The sequence below is a fragment of the Paroedura picta genome, chromosome 7 (assembly GCF_049243985.1).
Source record: "Paroedura picta isolate Pp20150507F chromosome 7, Ppicta_v3.0, whole genome shotgun sequence".
Lineage (NCBI taxonomy): Eukaryota > Metazoa > Chordata > Lepidosauria > Squamata > Gekkonidae > Paroedura > Paroedura picta.
In genome coordinates, this window is record NC_135375.1 from 36,066,734 (window position 1) to 36,082,183 (window position 15,450).

The 15,450-nt window shown below is 40.3% G+C and overlaps 1 protein-coding gene across 9 annotated transcripts in view; it reads left to right on the forward strand.

Annotated features, from left to right (window-relative positions):
• Positions 1-15,450, forward strand: part of MSH3 (mutS homolog 3) — a 52,696-nt gene that overhangs the window by 20,169 nt on the left and 17,077 nt on the right. For all 9 annotated transcript variants that reach the window (XR_013233077.1, XM_077347482.1, XM_077347483.1 and 6 more), the window contains 2 exons: positions 10,137-10,269; positions 14,954-15,141. Coding sequence is in view for 8 of the 9 variants with exons in the window: in XM_077347482.1 (XP_077203597.1) it covers positions 10,137-10,269; positions 14,954-15,141 (321 nt within the window). In the remaining variant the exon portion in view is untranslated. The remainder of the gene's footprint in view (positions 1-10,136; positions 10,270-14,953; positions 15,142-15,450) is intronic.

The window sequence follows — 15,450 nt, forward strand, 5'->3', positions numbered from 1 at the left end:
TTTTTTGGGGGGGCTACATCTTGGTGTAATGGTTAGGAGCCCCAACTTCTAATATGGCAAGCCAGATTTGCTTCCCCGTTCCTCCACATGCAGCCAGCTGGGTCATCTTGGGCTCCTCACAGCCATGATAAAGCTGTTCTGACTGAGCACTAATATCAGGACTCTCTCAGCTCACCCTCCTCACAGGGCATCCGTTGTGGGAAGAGGAAAGGCAATTGTAAACCTCTTTGAGACTTCTCCCCCTCTTTCGTTTACTGTATGTTGTGTTAAGCTATTCTCTCACTGCTTTATGGAAGGGGTGTTGAAGACAAAGGTCTTGGCTGATTAGGTTCAGTTTTTATTATTTTGGGTAGCTATTCCAGTGTTACTGATTTTATGTTACTTTATATATTGCCAGTATGGTATGTAATCATGCCATCTGCCCTAAGTGTGTGCAGGGGAGATTGCATCAGAAGAGGCATGGGGTTAGCCATACTGATCAACAGTGGCAGCTCAAGATTTTTTGCTTCTTCAGGCAGCGGTGGCAGTAGGACCCCTCTTTCTATACCTCCAGAGGAGATAATTCTCTCCATCTCCTTTTTCCTTAAAGCAGTGGTTCTCAACCTTCCTAATGCTGCGACCCTTTAATACAGTTCCTCATGTTGTGGTGACCCCCAACCATAAAATTATGCAAGTGTGTTCTTTCACAGAAATTAAACCAAAACTGACCAATGGCATGAAGATTCATTGTTCATGATTGTATGTAAATTGTTTTTTTTTCTGGGGTTTATAGAGTTCAGCTCTGCCTCTTGTCCCAATCTTGTCCCGTGCCAATCTCGCTGTTTTCTGCTGCTTCAGACAGATTAACACTATCTCGATCTACCCTGGCCAAGCAACTCGCCCTGCCACGACCCCTGTGAAGGGTCATTAGACCCCCAAAGGAGTCCTGGCCACCAGGTTGAGAACCACTGCCTTAAAGCCATCTTTGAATACAGCATAATACATGCTTGCTTCCTTCATACATTAGATTCCCATTTGGTTGCTCTGGTAGCAGGCAACCAAAGATGATTGCTCAACTTTTTTTTTATAACAAGGTATCTTTGTGAATAGATTTTGGTGGGTAGCTGTGTTGGTCTGAAACAGCAGAACAAAGTTTGAGCCCAGAGATACCTTTAAGACCAACAATGTTTTATTCACTTTCATGTGCATGCACACTTCTTCAGACACTGTGAATAAAATTTCGTTGAACTTATAGGCGCCACTGGACTTCAACTTTGTTCTGTATCTTTGTGAGTGTTCAGGAACTGGTATGCACTATATTTAAATTGCCTGGACAAGTGAGGAGAATGACCATTTTTGTCTCACAGTTAGGTGACAAGAGGTTGGTGTTGGGCAAATGGGAAGTTCCCACCCCTCCTGCTGCCATTTGACACCTGCTGTCTCCCTCAAGTTGTCTTATTTTATAATTATTATCTGTAACTATAATGACCTTTTGGCCTCATAACGAGTTCTCAGAGCTCTCTTAGCCCCACTTCCCACACAGGGAGTCTGTTATGGGGAAGGGAAGGCGATTGTAAACTGCTTTGCAACACCCAAGGCCTGCTGGGTGACTATATTGTTCTAAGGAAGTGAGAAGATGGAAGTCTCTCTTGGGCATACACACCTTAGCCCATGTGCTTTGGAAAGAGATTGTATGGTGTTGTCCACCAAAGGAAGACAGGAGCACTTGGAGGATTGATGGACAGTTGCAATAGGAGAGAAAACATCAGGCCGCCGGCAACTTACTTGTGGAGTCCCACAAGGAGCGGTCCTCTCTCCTATCCTATTCAACATCTTCATGCGTCCTCTCGCACAGCTGGTACGGATGTTTGGGCTGGGTTGCCATCAATATGCAGATGACACCCAGCTCTTCCTCCTGATGGATGGCCGCCCTGACTCTCCCCCAGAAGCATTAGCCAGCTGCCTGGAAGCAGTGACGAGATGGCTCAAGCAGAGTCGTCTGAAGCTCAATCCTTCAAAGACGGAGGTCCTGTGGCTAGGTAGGAAGGGCCCATGCGAGGAAGCGCGCCTGCCTACCCTGGATGGCGTGCAGCTCTCTACGGCTCACTCTGCCAGGAACCTAGGCGTGATTCTGGACGCCTCCCTCACAATGGAGGCCCAGATCACAAAGGTAGCACGGCTGGCATTCTACCATCTCCGCCAAGCCAAACTACTAGCGCCCTACCTGGCCCCGGAACACCTAGCCACAGTGATCCATGCGACGGTCACCTCTAGACTGGACTTTTGTAACTCGCTCTACGCAGGCCTGCCCTTAGCCCTGACCCGGAAACTACAACTAGTTCAAAATGCAGCAGCCAGGATCCTCACGGCAACACCGTGGAGGTCCCATATCCGGCCTATTCTCCATCAGCTGCAATGGCTACCAGTTAAATTCCGGATCAGACTAAAGGTCCTGGTAATTACCTTCAAGGCCATACGCGGTCAGGGCCCAGTGTACCTGAGGGACCGCCTCCCCACCTATGCCCCCAAAAGAGCTCTACGCTCTACTGCCTCCAATCAGCTAAGGATCCCTGGCCCTAAAGAAGTCCGTCTGGTCTCGACCAGGGCCAGAGCATTCTCTGTTCTGGCCCCTACCTGGTGGAACGAGCTCCCAGAGGAGATCAGGGCCCTAACAGAGCTTAAACAGTTCCGCAGGGCCTGCAAAAAGGAGCTCCTCCACCAGGCATTTGGCCGAGACCAGATGTAATCTACAGCGACCAAGGGCCCCTGCTCCCCCCCACCCCCCCTCAGAATTAAATCAATAAGCCACCCCCCTCAGAATCCCATCAACAAGCCTTGGACCTGTTTGTATTATGATTGTTTATTGTTATACTGTGTTGTGTTTGGTTGCAATTGTTGGTTATTGATGTACATGTTCTACAGACTGTTTTATGTATGGTTCTCTGTTATAATGTAAACCGCCTTGAGCCTCCGGGGAGGGCGGTATAGAAGCATGATAAATAAATAAATAAATAAATAAATAAATAAATAAATAAATAAATAAATAAATAAATAAATAAATAAATTTTAAAATCAAAATGGTAGTCCTTGGGATGCTAAAGGTTGCTAAAGGTTGAGAACCTCAGCTGTAAACTAAATAAGCTATGCAATATATTGTTGCATGCTATTTGTAGCTATGTGTGAATGTAATAAAGAGGCATTCATTTGTTCTCAGTTGGTTCACTGTTTCATTTTTCATAGCAAATGTTGCTGAAATTGCAGTGTATTTGTGTAAAACAAAAGCATGTGATTGGCATTTAAGAGATGTACAGATGCACATAGTAATACTCTCATCCTAGACATGTTCATGAATGTTTTTGATACTTGTTATTCAGCTGAATATGTTTTCATATGTTGTACCATTATTATATCACAATAAAGTAGAAGAGATCATCATCAGAATATCAGCTGGTAGAAGTGTTGAAGAATCCAGTGAGTTTTAATGCTGATCAGAAAGGATTATGAACAGAGGGGCCTTAACGAGTGAGATTTTCATCCTTCATGGACCAAAAGCCACAAGCCACAAGCCTCTCATAGACTCAGTCTCAGAAGCATCAGGGTTCTCTGACTCATCCTTGACTAAGGAGGAGGAAGAACTTTCAGAGTAGGAAGAATTCATTGTGACAGTTATGCAAATTCACATTTCCCTTCAATAAGTCTTTCCTAAGATCTTGACCAAGCTGCTGCGCCTCCTGGAAGTTCCCAGTTGTAAGAAAGAACCAGAGGAACCTCATCCTGCTTGTCTTACAGGTTTTGTAAGAGCCTTCCCTAGCATGGGTACATCTTCAGGAATTCCATTCCCATCAGTATTTGACAACAGTGAAAGGCACCAGCTAGACTAAAGGCTAACCATCAGATCATTTCATATTTTCACTATTCTGAGAAGTGGCCATATTGTTTCAAGTCTTCAGTGGTGTATCCTCTGATGGTGCATTTGGATTCCCACACCATGGTCCCAGCTGAAGCAGACAGATTTCCTATAGATCTAAGAGACAAGAAGACAAGAGGTTTGATTTGACCCCATGCAAAAACTTTAAGGCATCACCTGCAGCTTTGAAGGCCTCCACAATGGGATTCCTTTTGCCTCTGGGCCATTGATCTCCCAGTGGCCAACAATAACATCCCAAAAGAATTCAAGTGATGATTTCAAGAAAATTGACCTAGCTTGGAGAGACCTGTTTTTATTTTTAAAATGCAAACCTTCAGAACCTGATAACTTGCTGCTAATACAGACTTATGCTTGCTTTCCCTAAATGTATATAACCAAGTGGAATAACTTTTTTTTATAATGATTTTTTTTATTTTCATAAAGATAGAAATATAATCATCATTTGAGAGTATACGACCCCACATTGACTCCACAGTGATATAAACTTTTGCCCAAAACTCTAAGAGCCATGAGTCTAAGAGCCATCCACATTTCCACTACATTTACAAAACAAAACAAAAAAAAAGGCCTGTTTAGATATACAAAAGAAAAGTTATTATTAATCAACTTACTTGAGAGATCGTAGACCTCACATTAACTGCTTGATACAATCTAAGAGCTATCCTAGCAGATATTTCTAGGTTTGAGTTAGATGCTTAACATTAAACATTTCTTATAGCACAGTATGAGTTTTTGCCCTGTATCAATACCCTGATGAAGGGAGAGGAAAGTAGGGCTTTGCCTTAAAGATGTACAAAGAAAAAAAAATTACAAAAGGATTTCATAATTTCTCCTTAACCTTAATACAGATACATCTACAAACCATTTATACTTGACCCATTCTAAGAGCCATCCTGACAGGTATAAGTTGAGAGCTTTGCATTTTCTACAGATCAATATGAGCTTTGGCCCTATAACAATACACCAATAAAAAAAAATAATAAGGGGGGAAAGCCCCATTTTATATTTCCAACGCTAACGATTATATTACCTATATGCCTACTAAGAAAAAGAAACAAGAGAGAAAAAAGGCACTGCTTCCCCTTTTTCATAAAAATAGCAATGTAGGATACAGTATATGTTGTTAATACAGAGAATAATAAGATTTCCAGGTTTAGATTAAATGCTTAACATTAAACATAGAACAATATAAGCTTTCAGTCTTCTATAGCTTCTCCTTATCCTTGGTTCTGATACATCTACAAAACAATTTATGCTTGACCCATTCTAAGAACCATCCTGACAGATATATTTTCAGATTTAAGTTGAAAGCTTAACATTAAACATTTTCTACAAGTCAGTGTAGGCTTTAGTCCTAGGACAATACACTAATAGAAGAAAGAAAAAATAAGGGGGGAGAACCCCATTTTACATTTTCAGCACTAATGATTATATTACCTATATGCCTACAAAAGAAAAGAGACAAAAAAAAACAAGAGAGAAAGAGACACTGCTTCCCCTTTTTCATAAAAATGGAAATATAGAATACAGTATAACATTAAACATAAAACAATATGAGCTTTCGGTCTTCTTAAGGGGGTCTCATCTCGAGGCTTGCTACATCTTGTCGTTCCCGTAAAATTATATTCTGTCCCATTGGCCTTTGGCGTAGAAAGTGCAGTTGTACTCTTTCCCGCAGAATATGCATCGATAAATCTTGAGGCCGTTGCACCTCCTGGATTCCAGTATCAATACAATTTTTTCCCCAGAGAGATCCTTTAAATCGGTTACTTTCACTGCAGATCCATATTTCTTTTGATTGATTTTTGTACACTGTTGCTTTGAGATGGCTGTATGTCTTTTTAAAAAGGGTGTCCTTATCTGGGCTGCAGAACTCCGGCATCCCATTTTCCGTCTCCAGAATTTCAGATTTCTCTTCTACTGTTGGTTTTCCACCTTGTTTAGAGCTGTCATCAGCCACTGTTATTGATCCATTATTCCTGTTAAAGACGTTTTCCTTGGCATCTTGGATCTCCTTGAAGATATGAATTTCAGATTTCTCTTCTGCTGTTGGTTTTCCACCTTGTTTAAAGCTGTCATCAGTCACTGTTATTGATCCATCATTCCTATTGAAGACTTCTTCCTTGCCATCTTGGATCTCCTTGGAGATATTTTTGATCAGTCCATCTAAAAATACTTTGTAATCTTGGGTTTGTATCTCTATTAGATGAGCCAATCTTTTTAACATAGACATGATTTTGACTTTAAAAAAAACCGGCCTCAAACAATTTTACAAGTGGCCAGTAGAGGTCCTCTGTTTTATCCTCTAATGTTCCGGCACAGGCATGTGACGTATTGAAGTCGGTTAAGGCAGAGATTCTCGTGCTGGCACAGAGTTCTTGTGAGATTTTCCCATTCACAGCTCTTATCTCTTATCTTCGAAAACCAAAACAATTACAATAAGAGCTTTTGCCAATTAATTCGAGTTGATTTGAGTCCTTCTTCTGCTTAGTTAGGAGAATTAGCCTGCCTCTTAACGAGGTGGCTTCGGGCAGGGCAGAGTAAGAGGAGGGGGGAAACAAAGGGCTTTGATGCAGGAAGAGAGACGGAGAAAAAAAAAGCGAGAGATACTTGCAGTAAATGATGTTTTGGAACTCAGCCGATGTCCTCCCCTCAGTTCAAAGCGTTCATTTGTGGTAAATCATCATGTAGGGTTGAAGCAGATACTTTAAGATTAAAGAAAGAAAAGAAAGTCCGAGGTAGAAAATGGCAGTCGTCCTCTGGACCTGGAACGCTGACAGCCTATAATCCGGGGAGATATACTCCCTAAAGGATTGGAGACGGCCCCAAGAACTTCCTGGGTAGAAAGGTGAGGTGGGGTTTGCGTACCCCTCCTCTTTTCTGCCAATTGCTTGCACAATTGACCCCTGTCAGGCTTCAGAGATAGCAGAGCCGATGCCCTGCCACCCTCTCAGGACGACATCTTTAGCCACACCCCCCAAGTGGAATACCTTTGAGCTCAACATCGATTCCAGCTGCTGTGCCCAGAGCCAGTCCACCATAATACTGGATACCCTTGTCAGGTGTACCGCCTTGATGGATGCCAAATAAATCTTTGCTCAAGTCAGGGTTAGAAACACTTCCTCAAAGAGAATTCAGTTTCATGACCTGGCAGTGGCTTTCTCAGCTGACACTTCTTTGGACTCTGATCAACTTTCTGCTAGAGCAGTGGCATTAAATGTTAGAGCCAGGTGCCACATTTAGCTCTGCAACTGTTGTGTACCCCACTTCTGAAGCAAGAGTGGCTAGTGTTTTGTTCAAGGTAGTAAATCTTTTTTGGGACAGCATACACAATTACTTGTTAGAGAAGGAAGATGAAAAAGGTGCTACCAACATGCAGGAAGGGAAGTAAACCCAAGAAAAGGTTCTATTCCTTTTGTTGATCTTGACCCAATACCAATTTGAGGTCCTTCAGATCCCATATGGGAAAGTGGTAGCAGCCAGGTGGTGGACAACTCAGACAGTGCCTTCAAAAAGCCTCTTTCAAGGACAAATGAAGAAAGACAAATCCCCCTGCATGAAAACATGAGTGGATGCTCTGATCTACAAATTCTCAGGCTTATGCCATCAGGATCTGGAGACTTCTTGGTTTTTAATTTCCCCATTAGGCCTAGAATGCCATCTGTGGTTATCTCAATTTGACTCAGTTCTTCAGACTCCCTTCTTGAAAACGAAGATTTATAGAGCTTTAAAAGCTTATTCTTGTGAAAGGTAGCTTTGACTCTCAGAAGCACCCTGAATATCTTGGATCTATAAGGAGCTTTGGACTTGAATCTAGCTGCTGTACTGCAGACAAAGCTGTCTTATAAATCTATATTCTGCAATAGTGGGTTAAAAATAGGTCATAATATTGAATGATATTCTCTTGACCCTGCCTTGTTTAATATTGAGGATTACAGCAGCCAAAGTGTATGGATGTTTTTTTGTGTGTTAGATTACTGGAGCTACTGCTGCATAGCCATATGTGAAAATATTAAAGTGCAGATTAACCTTTCAAGAGAAGCTGTTACATCTGTTGTGTATGCCATTGTATGCTATTGATTCAGATTGGTACATTGTTTGCTCAAAGCAAACTGCAATATAATGTATATAAATTTATAAAAGTAGTAGGTTTACAACTATTTATGTTTTCCTCTAAAGGACAAACCAAAGGCCACCTTGAATTAAATGAAAGAAGTCTGTTGATATTTCCCTTTGAGCTGTAGCTTGCTTTACAGGTATGAAAGGGCTTAAATATTCCCCCCCCCCAGCATACCAGAGAGATGAATTTCATCTGTTGTACTTATTCTAACCTTATGAATCAATAGTGGTATATTTTAGAGACTGCATTTTGCCAGTTAATCTGGTGAATATCCTCAACTGGAAATTCCTAGATGAATTAAATCCAAAATAGTGCTTTTTGTTAACAACAGAAACCAGTGCGCAAGTATTTTAGTTCTACAAAACTCTTGTGGAGCAAGATGGCAGGTAATAAAGGGCACAAGTGGGTCTGTGCAGGCCAGCCACAGTTATAGATTTCTTGGTTAAAGGAACATAAGGAGGGTCCCCTCCCCCTCTGAGTGAACATGACACTATTTCCCTGCTCTAAGGGAGTACCACTCCCTTAGTTCCTTTTTTGTGCTACACAGACAGGATCTTCCTAACTGGTCATCATGGTTCTAGTTGTTACCTTACATTGTCACCCTCTGAGGAGATTTTTTTCTCTCCAGCTTTGATGTAACCATGTCTGTTTATTAAAAATAAAAGAGGAAGGGAAGAGTTTGAGTATTGGTGATGAATATAAGTGATATTCTCATTCTCGGTCTTCTACTGAATTCCCTCCAACAATCAAATTATGCCACTGAAGGCCCTTTTCAAGAATGCGGCGCTAAAATGACTCAGATGGATGAGCATGATTTGTGTCTCTTGAGCCTTGGTGAAATCTATAATGTGGCCTCATGTAAGCTGTGCTAGCAGTTTACTCTAAAATCACAGAGTGGGACATCTATGTTAAAGCTAGCCCTAATGGAAAAGTCTCTTTCAACCTTGGGTATGCTTAAGTTCTCAGTTCTAACTTCTCTGGTCATATGTGATTTTTTTCAGGGTAAGCTTGGGGCCAATCACAGTCTTTCAGCCAGACATGCCCCCACAAGATTGTTGTTATAAGGATAAACAGGAGAATGGGGAACTGATTTTGCAAGGCTGCTTGGCGTCATCATTATCTTTGAGCAAGACAGACATAGCTCTCATAGCTTTTGAGCAGTTACAGTCCCTGATGACACACTGAAGAGATTTTAACTAGGAGTTGTAGGTAACTGCCAGTAGTGTTTTGTGGCTTTGAGTTCTGGAACAGTCCCATTGATTGTGACTTCTGCATGCCCATCTAACCTTGTCATTCATTTTTCAACTCCACAGAGTGAATTTTAGTTTCAGGAGTGCTTAATAAAAAGTATAGTCGTTCCTTTCTAAAGGGCTAGCACAAATGCTGTTACACTTACTCAGTTGTAGCCCATATGTTGTGTGGTGTATTTAGGTTGATACACAGAAACAGGTAAGTAAATGTAGCAATCAGCAGTTTTATATAAAAGTTTTAAATTTAATATGAAGATTAAACCAGGGGTAGTCAAACTGTGGCCCTCCAGAAGTCCATGGACTACAATTTCCATGAGCATTTGCTGGCAGGAGCTCATGGGAATTGTAGTCCATGGACATCTGGAGGGCCGCAGTTTGACTATCCCTGGATTAAACAGTGCTTAAACTCACCTCTCTGTCAGTATCATTCCATTACATGGTTTCAAGGAACATGATGGAGCATCCATGCTGAAACTAGATCTGGTCAGAGATTATCAGGGATTATCTGGCTGCTTTATGAATGCCACTTTACATTCTATGATGGGAATAAAGCTAGGATATAAATATAATGAACACTAAAGAAGTCCACATAGCATTATATCCAAGATATCAAAAGCAGCAAGCATGAGTCAGGATTAAATATTGCTTGATTACTAACAAATTTACTCTTTTGAAAATTTGGACAATTGTTTTTTGGTAATACAGTTAACAGAAGGAAATCTTTTAATTTTTTCATGGTTAAATATGCAGTTACTCTTTTATGTAACCCTTCTATCTGTCTATCCTTAAAAATGATTGGTAGAGGTACCTGTTTTACAGAACACTAGTGCTTTTTAAAAGATTACTTTTTTCTTTCCAGTGACATTGATTCTCGACTTGATGCAGTATCCGAGGTTCTCATGTCCGAATCAAGTGTCCTTGGTCAAATTAAGACCCTCTTATATAAGATGCCAGATGTTGAGAGAGGACTCTGTAGTATTTATCACAAAAAGGTAAATAATATAACTATAATTTATCTGGTATACTGTTATTTTAATGTATGTATTTCACAGATAATATTTTTAAAATTTTATTCTTGGATTAAGGGACACTATGTAAGGCAGAATACAATTGACAGTTTCTTCACTTTTAGCAACATCATGTCTAAAGGCAGTCTTGATGAAAATCTTGTTTAATTCTCATGTATCCTAATTCATTTGGCTTATAGTTCTTGGACCATTACGTAAGCTGATTTACTTCAGAAATACTATTTTGAATTTACTATTTTAACAGGGGATTTGTTTGTTTAACCTTCAGTTTTATACAGTTTTGACAGCCCAACTCTGCAAAATTAGGCATGTCTATCTCTATTGAAAAAGCTAGAGGGCGTCAACCCAAGAGTCAGATATGACTCGGTGCTTTACCTTTACCTTTATTTCTAAGCAATGAATGGAAAGCAATGAACAACATGTATAACTGCTTGAAGAGTATATCTAGTAACTATACATCATATATAATGTTTTCTGAGTCCTTGAAAAGCAAAGGATTTGGGGAATACTTTATAGATCATAAAGAGGAGATTATAGGACTATTTCAGAATGTCCTTTTTATTTGTCAAAGAATTTGGAGAAGTTTTATTTTTCAAAAAGAAGATTTCATTGTCTAGTTTGGAAAATAAATACCAAATGATTACCAACTGTTCTTGTAGATTTATTTCACCTGCTTCTTCACTGCTTCTAAACCATACACTGTTTAGAATGTATTTTCTGTCTGCATATTGAATAATACAGTTCTGACTATGCCTAGCTTTTATGACAGCTTGAACTAAATTCACTAGTAACATTATTAAATAAAACAGTTGTACATCATACAGCATTTATTTTGCATGTTTTATAGTGATGTACTGACATTTCTGTGAGACATGTAATGCAACACCATCTGTACAAATTATGTAGCAAATCCTTCTTTGCACTACGGATGAACCTGCTGAGTTGCATACTCTCAACACAGTGCTGGCAAATTGATTGCATTACAGTTTATAGCAAGTACAGTTGTTACAGGCCAGGATTCAAAGGGGCACACACTTCTGTGTGTGCACTGAGATTTCTGAGGTGATCAACTGCAGCCACTCATGCTTGTGAAAAACTGCATTGAAAAGCCCAAGGACCCTCTGGTGATTGCAGTGCTAAATGCTGCATGCTAATAAAGAAATCAGGGAAGTCCTAGGACGGTCACATCAGCACTTAGTTTATTCCCCTTTGGGATTCTGGCTTGCTTACAGTTTTTAGACAGACAGGCACACACAGAGTTCCATTACAGTGAATGTCTAAAATTTGGGGATTGCTACCAGTATGAATGTTGACAATCCAGTCAACTAAATGTGATTGTTAGGATTCTCTGATGTACATCAAACAAGCAGGAAATAAGTCAGTCATAATATTTGCCAGAATTTTTCAATATTCAGTAATTCATCCTCAGTCTTCTGTTCAATTCCCACATGGGGACTGCACAGGAATAGGCTTGCTGCACAGCTAAAACCCTTCAGAGGACGGTATACACCAGAGCATTAAGAGATTGTTCCTGCCCAAATGGCAAGTGGCTTATTTCCTCCTGGTGGGTCATGGTGCAGAGAGCTTTATTTAAAAAGTGCACTTATTGTGGTGCCAAGATTACTCAGACAGATGAGCGCAATCTTCGTTTGTTCTGCTTAGGTGAAGGGCACAGTATATCCAACTGCAAGTTAGATCTGCAAGTCAGCAGATTACCCCTAAGGCCAGAGGGGACAGAGATTCCAAGCTTTCAAAGCAGCCCTTTGGGAGAAAGCCCTTAACACCACTGATGCCCCTTCAGACCATCTTCGGTGCTGAGGAAAACTCCTAAGATTTTCTCACTCAGTTCTGCCAAGTCAGTTCCATCAGTGTCCTAATCTAAATCCCAATGGATCTGATCAAGATCACAGTCTTCTCAGACGTAGAGATATTCCTTGGAAACCCCTTACAAATTATCTCAATCAAAGTCTGAGCTTAAGGAGAAGTGCATCTGAATCATCACAGCTTTGAATCTGCCACCTGATCCACAAGATGTTTTAACCCCACTAAACTCTGTCTCCTAGACATGGATTGTCTCCTGAATCTTTCTTGGATTGGGGGTTGACATAACCATATATGGTTATAATTACCAGATAAATGTTTTAACAATTAAAAAAATATATTAAACATTAATTAACTACCACCCATTCAGGAAATGCTTCCAGGGCCGTCAAGAAACCCTGGCTGAGAAAGCCCAGCTTAGAGGCTCCAGACCAAGTTCTGATATTTTCACAGGAAGTTAATCAGATTCTTCTACATCCACATAAACCAGACTTTCTCAACCAGGTTTTTTTTTCTTGTCTTTTTTTTTGCTGGCCCTGGTAGGAGTAAAAGGGCTTCATCCCAGAAGTGATTTGTAAATACTATCAGGGAACGTTATGGCCAGGCCAAGCTTCCATGTCATTTGAAGGTCTGGGCCATTCCACTATTATAGTGGCATTTTCAGCTGCCTTGGATGGAGTTCTGTTGTTGGAGATATGTCAAATGGTGACATGGTTTCCAGCCAACGTCTTTGTGTGTCACTATGTCTTGGATCTGCTTGTGAGAAGAGAGATACAAGTGGACCAAGTGGTTCTACAGTCGTTACTGAGGTGTTGAGACCATTTCCTATCTCCTGAAGAGAAGCTTATTAGAATCCCAATGTGGGACTGGACAAAGAAAACAAAGTTGCAGTTACCTGTAACTGTTGTTCATTAAGCACCTTCTGTGCAGGCACACATACCCTCCCTCTATGCATGCTCTGTCTTGGCTCGGCAGTGCTTGAGAATCTGTTGGTGAGAGTGCTGGTGCTCCAGAGCACATGGCCATTTGGCTCCTCTTCTGGCTCCAGTGCACAGCACACCCTGGAGGCTTCTAGCTGTAAAAACCTTTCCGTGGCAGGCCTATTCATGTGCAGTCCCCATATATTCTCCTGCATGGAAGATCCTCAATGAACAACAGTTACAGGTAATTGTGACCCTGGTTTTTTTGGACATTCATTATAAAAAGGAATATTGGACTTATCATAAAAGTTCCTTTTACTCTGAGACAGAGAGAACATCTTTTTATAGGAAGTTAAAGTAAATTTAGTGTTTCTTACTTTAAGAGCAAGGACATCTTAGCATTAGATATCCAAAAGCTGTTTTTTCAATGTCTGGTTGGAATTGCTGACATTCTGTGCATATTTGTAATATCTGCTGTCAAAAGTTGCACCACCTATATTACATTGTATTACAAATGTAGAAGCTGATGTCCATATGGATGCCTTGCATATTCTGTTACTGATGAGTTGGCATTGAATGCTGCTGTCATGGAGTGGGCTGTATTTCTCTGTGGTACAGGATGTCTTTGTGTCTGATATGCTGTAATGATGTACTGTCTGAGCCATCTGCTCAGTGTTGACTTGGATGACTTCTTAACCAACATCAGAAGATGAAAGGATACAAAGAAATAATCAGAGTACCTAGTAGACTCAGTTTTCTTCTGACCCTTGAAGGTCCTCCAAAAATCCAACATATTCCAGGTTTTTCTGTGGAATGACTATGTTTAGAGCACAAGGACGAAAGGCATACTTCCTGAAAATGGTGGAAGTGAAATAAAAGTTTACTATAGGTATTGATATGAGATTGTTTCTAAAGATGACCTTTGCTTAGCTGACAGGGCTCCTTAATCTGAGAGCCTGGATACTGAACCCACCACTATTTTGAATTTCATCAAAGCATCTCTGGTTCAAAGATAGCTAATATGACTGTGTGGAATAGCCATGGTTAACTTAGAAAATGTGTGGTTATCTGGACAGGGGAACACAACCTGTATGTTGAAGAATGGGGGATAACATGGCCATCAGTCTGAGTAAGGTGTTGCTCATAGTTGCTAGTCTGAAGTGCCATGTAGGAAGCAAAGAACACAAGTCAATGTTGCAAAGAGATATAATACCCTTTTCTTGCACCACCAGATGTCAAGTTTCCATAAACTATCATACCTTCTGTAAATTAAGGATTTCCTGGAGGACAGTATGACCTAGGTTACCTGATCTGAATAATCTAAGAGACTTTGCTGCTCAATTTCCAAACAGTTTCTTATAGGAATGGGCCTGGCATCATACGTTGGTTTTGTTGTTGCTGATGCTAGGGCTCTGTAAGTTGGTCTCAGGTTGTTACTACAAAAAACAGGTTAAGGTGCATGGAGAGCAAAAGAAAAAAAATAAAGTACTGATTCCTTTTGCATGATTTCTCTTCTGCAAGTCCATGGTATATATCTTTGGTTTCAAACAATGTCATCCAGATTGTCCATAAATAATTTTAGTCTTGAAAAGGGAAGGAGGCTAGGGTGATCTTGTGATGAAGTGCCTGCCAAGTATTAAACAACAGACTGTGTTTGGTCAGACTGATTTGGACTATTTTGGATTCCGCAGGAATCTATTGGATATTAGCTGAAATCACTAACATGTGCACATGATGGAGACTCTCCCTAATAGACATGTGGTATTCTGTGTCCTGTTTATGAGTGATTACGATTTATGGGATCTAGTCAAACAAGTGTAATCTAAATAATAGTTTTAAATAATTTTTAGAGACTCTTAAGCTATATTCAGTTTAATACCTGAAGGTATAATTACTTTCACTTTCAGTGTTCCATTCAAGAATTCTATCTGGTAGTCAGCACTCTGTCTCGGCTTGAAGCTGCTATCACAGCATTGATTCCAGCAATACGTTCTCAGGTGAAGGCATCTTTGTTACAGGAGAGTCTCTTGGAAATTCCAGAATTGCTCTGCTCAGTGAAAAATTATCTAAGTATGCTTAATGAAGAAGCAGCCAAGTAAGTAAACAAAACATATAATTAATTAATTAGTATTATACACAAATGCATGTACAATCTTCCCACAGTGATGTAGAATGTTGTATGTGTATAGAAATTCATTGCATTTTTTTCTTGAAAAGACTCCATAATTAAAAACAGTCACTTTCCAACGTAAAAACAGAAATGATAAAATCAGGTGTATATTTGTCAGAAATTGATATTACTATGTCTATTAAAATCTCAGCAAACAGGACAGACTTGAGCTTTAAACATGGCAGCACACGTGAATCTGAATACCACCATCACTTTTCAAAATACAGAGATATC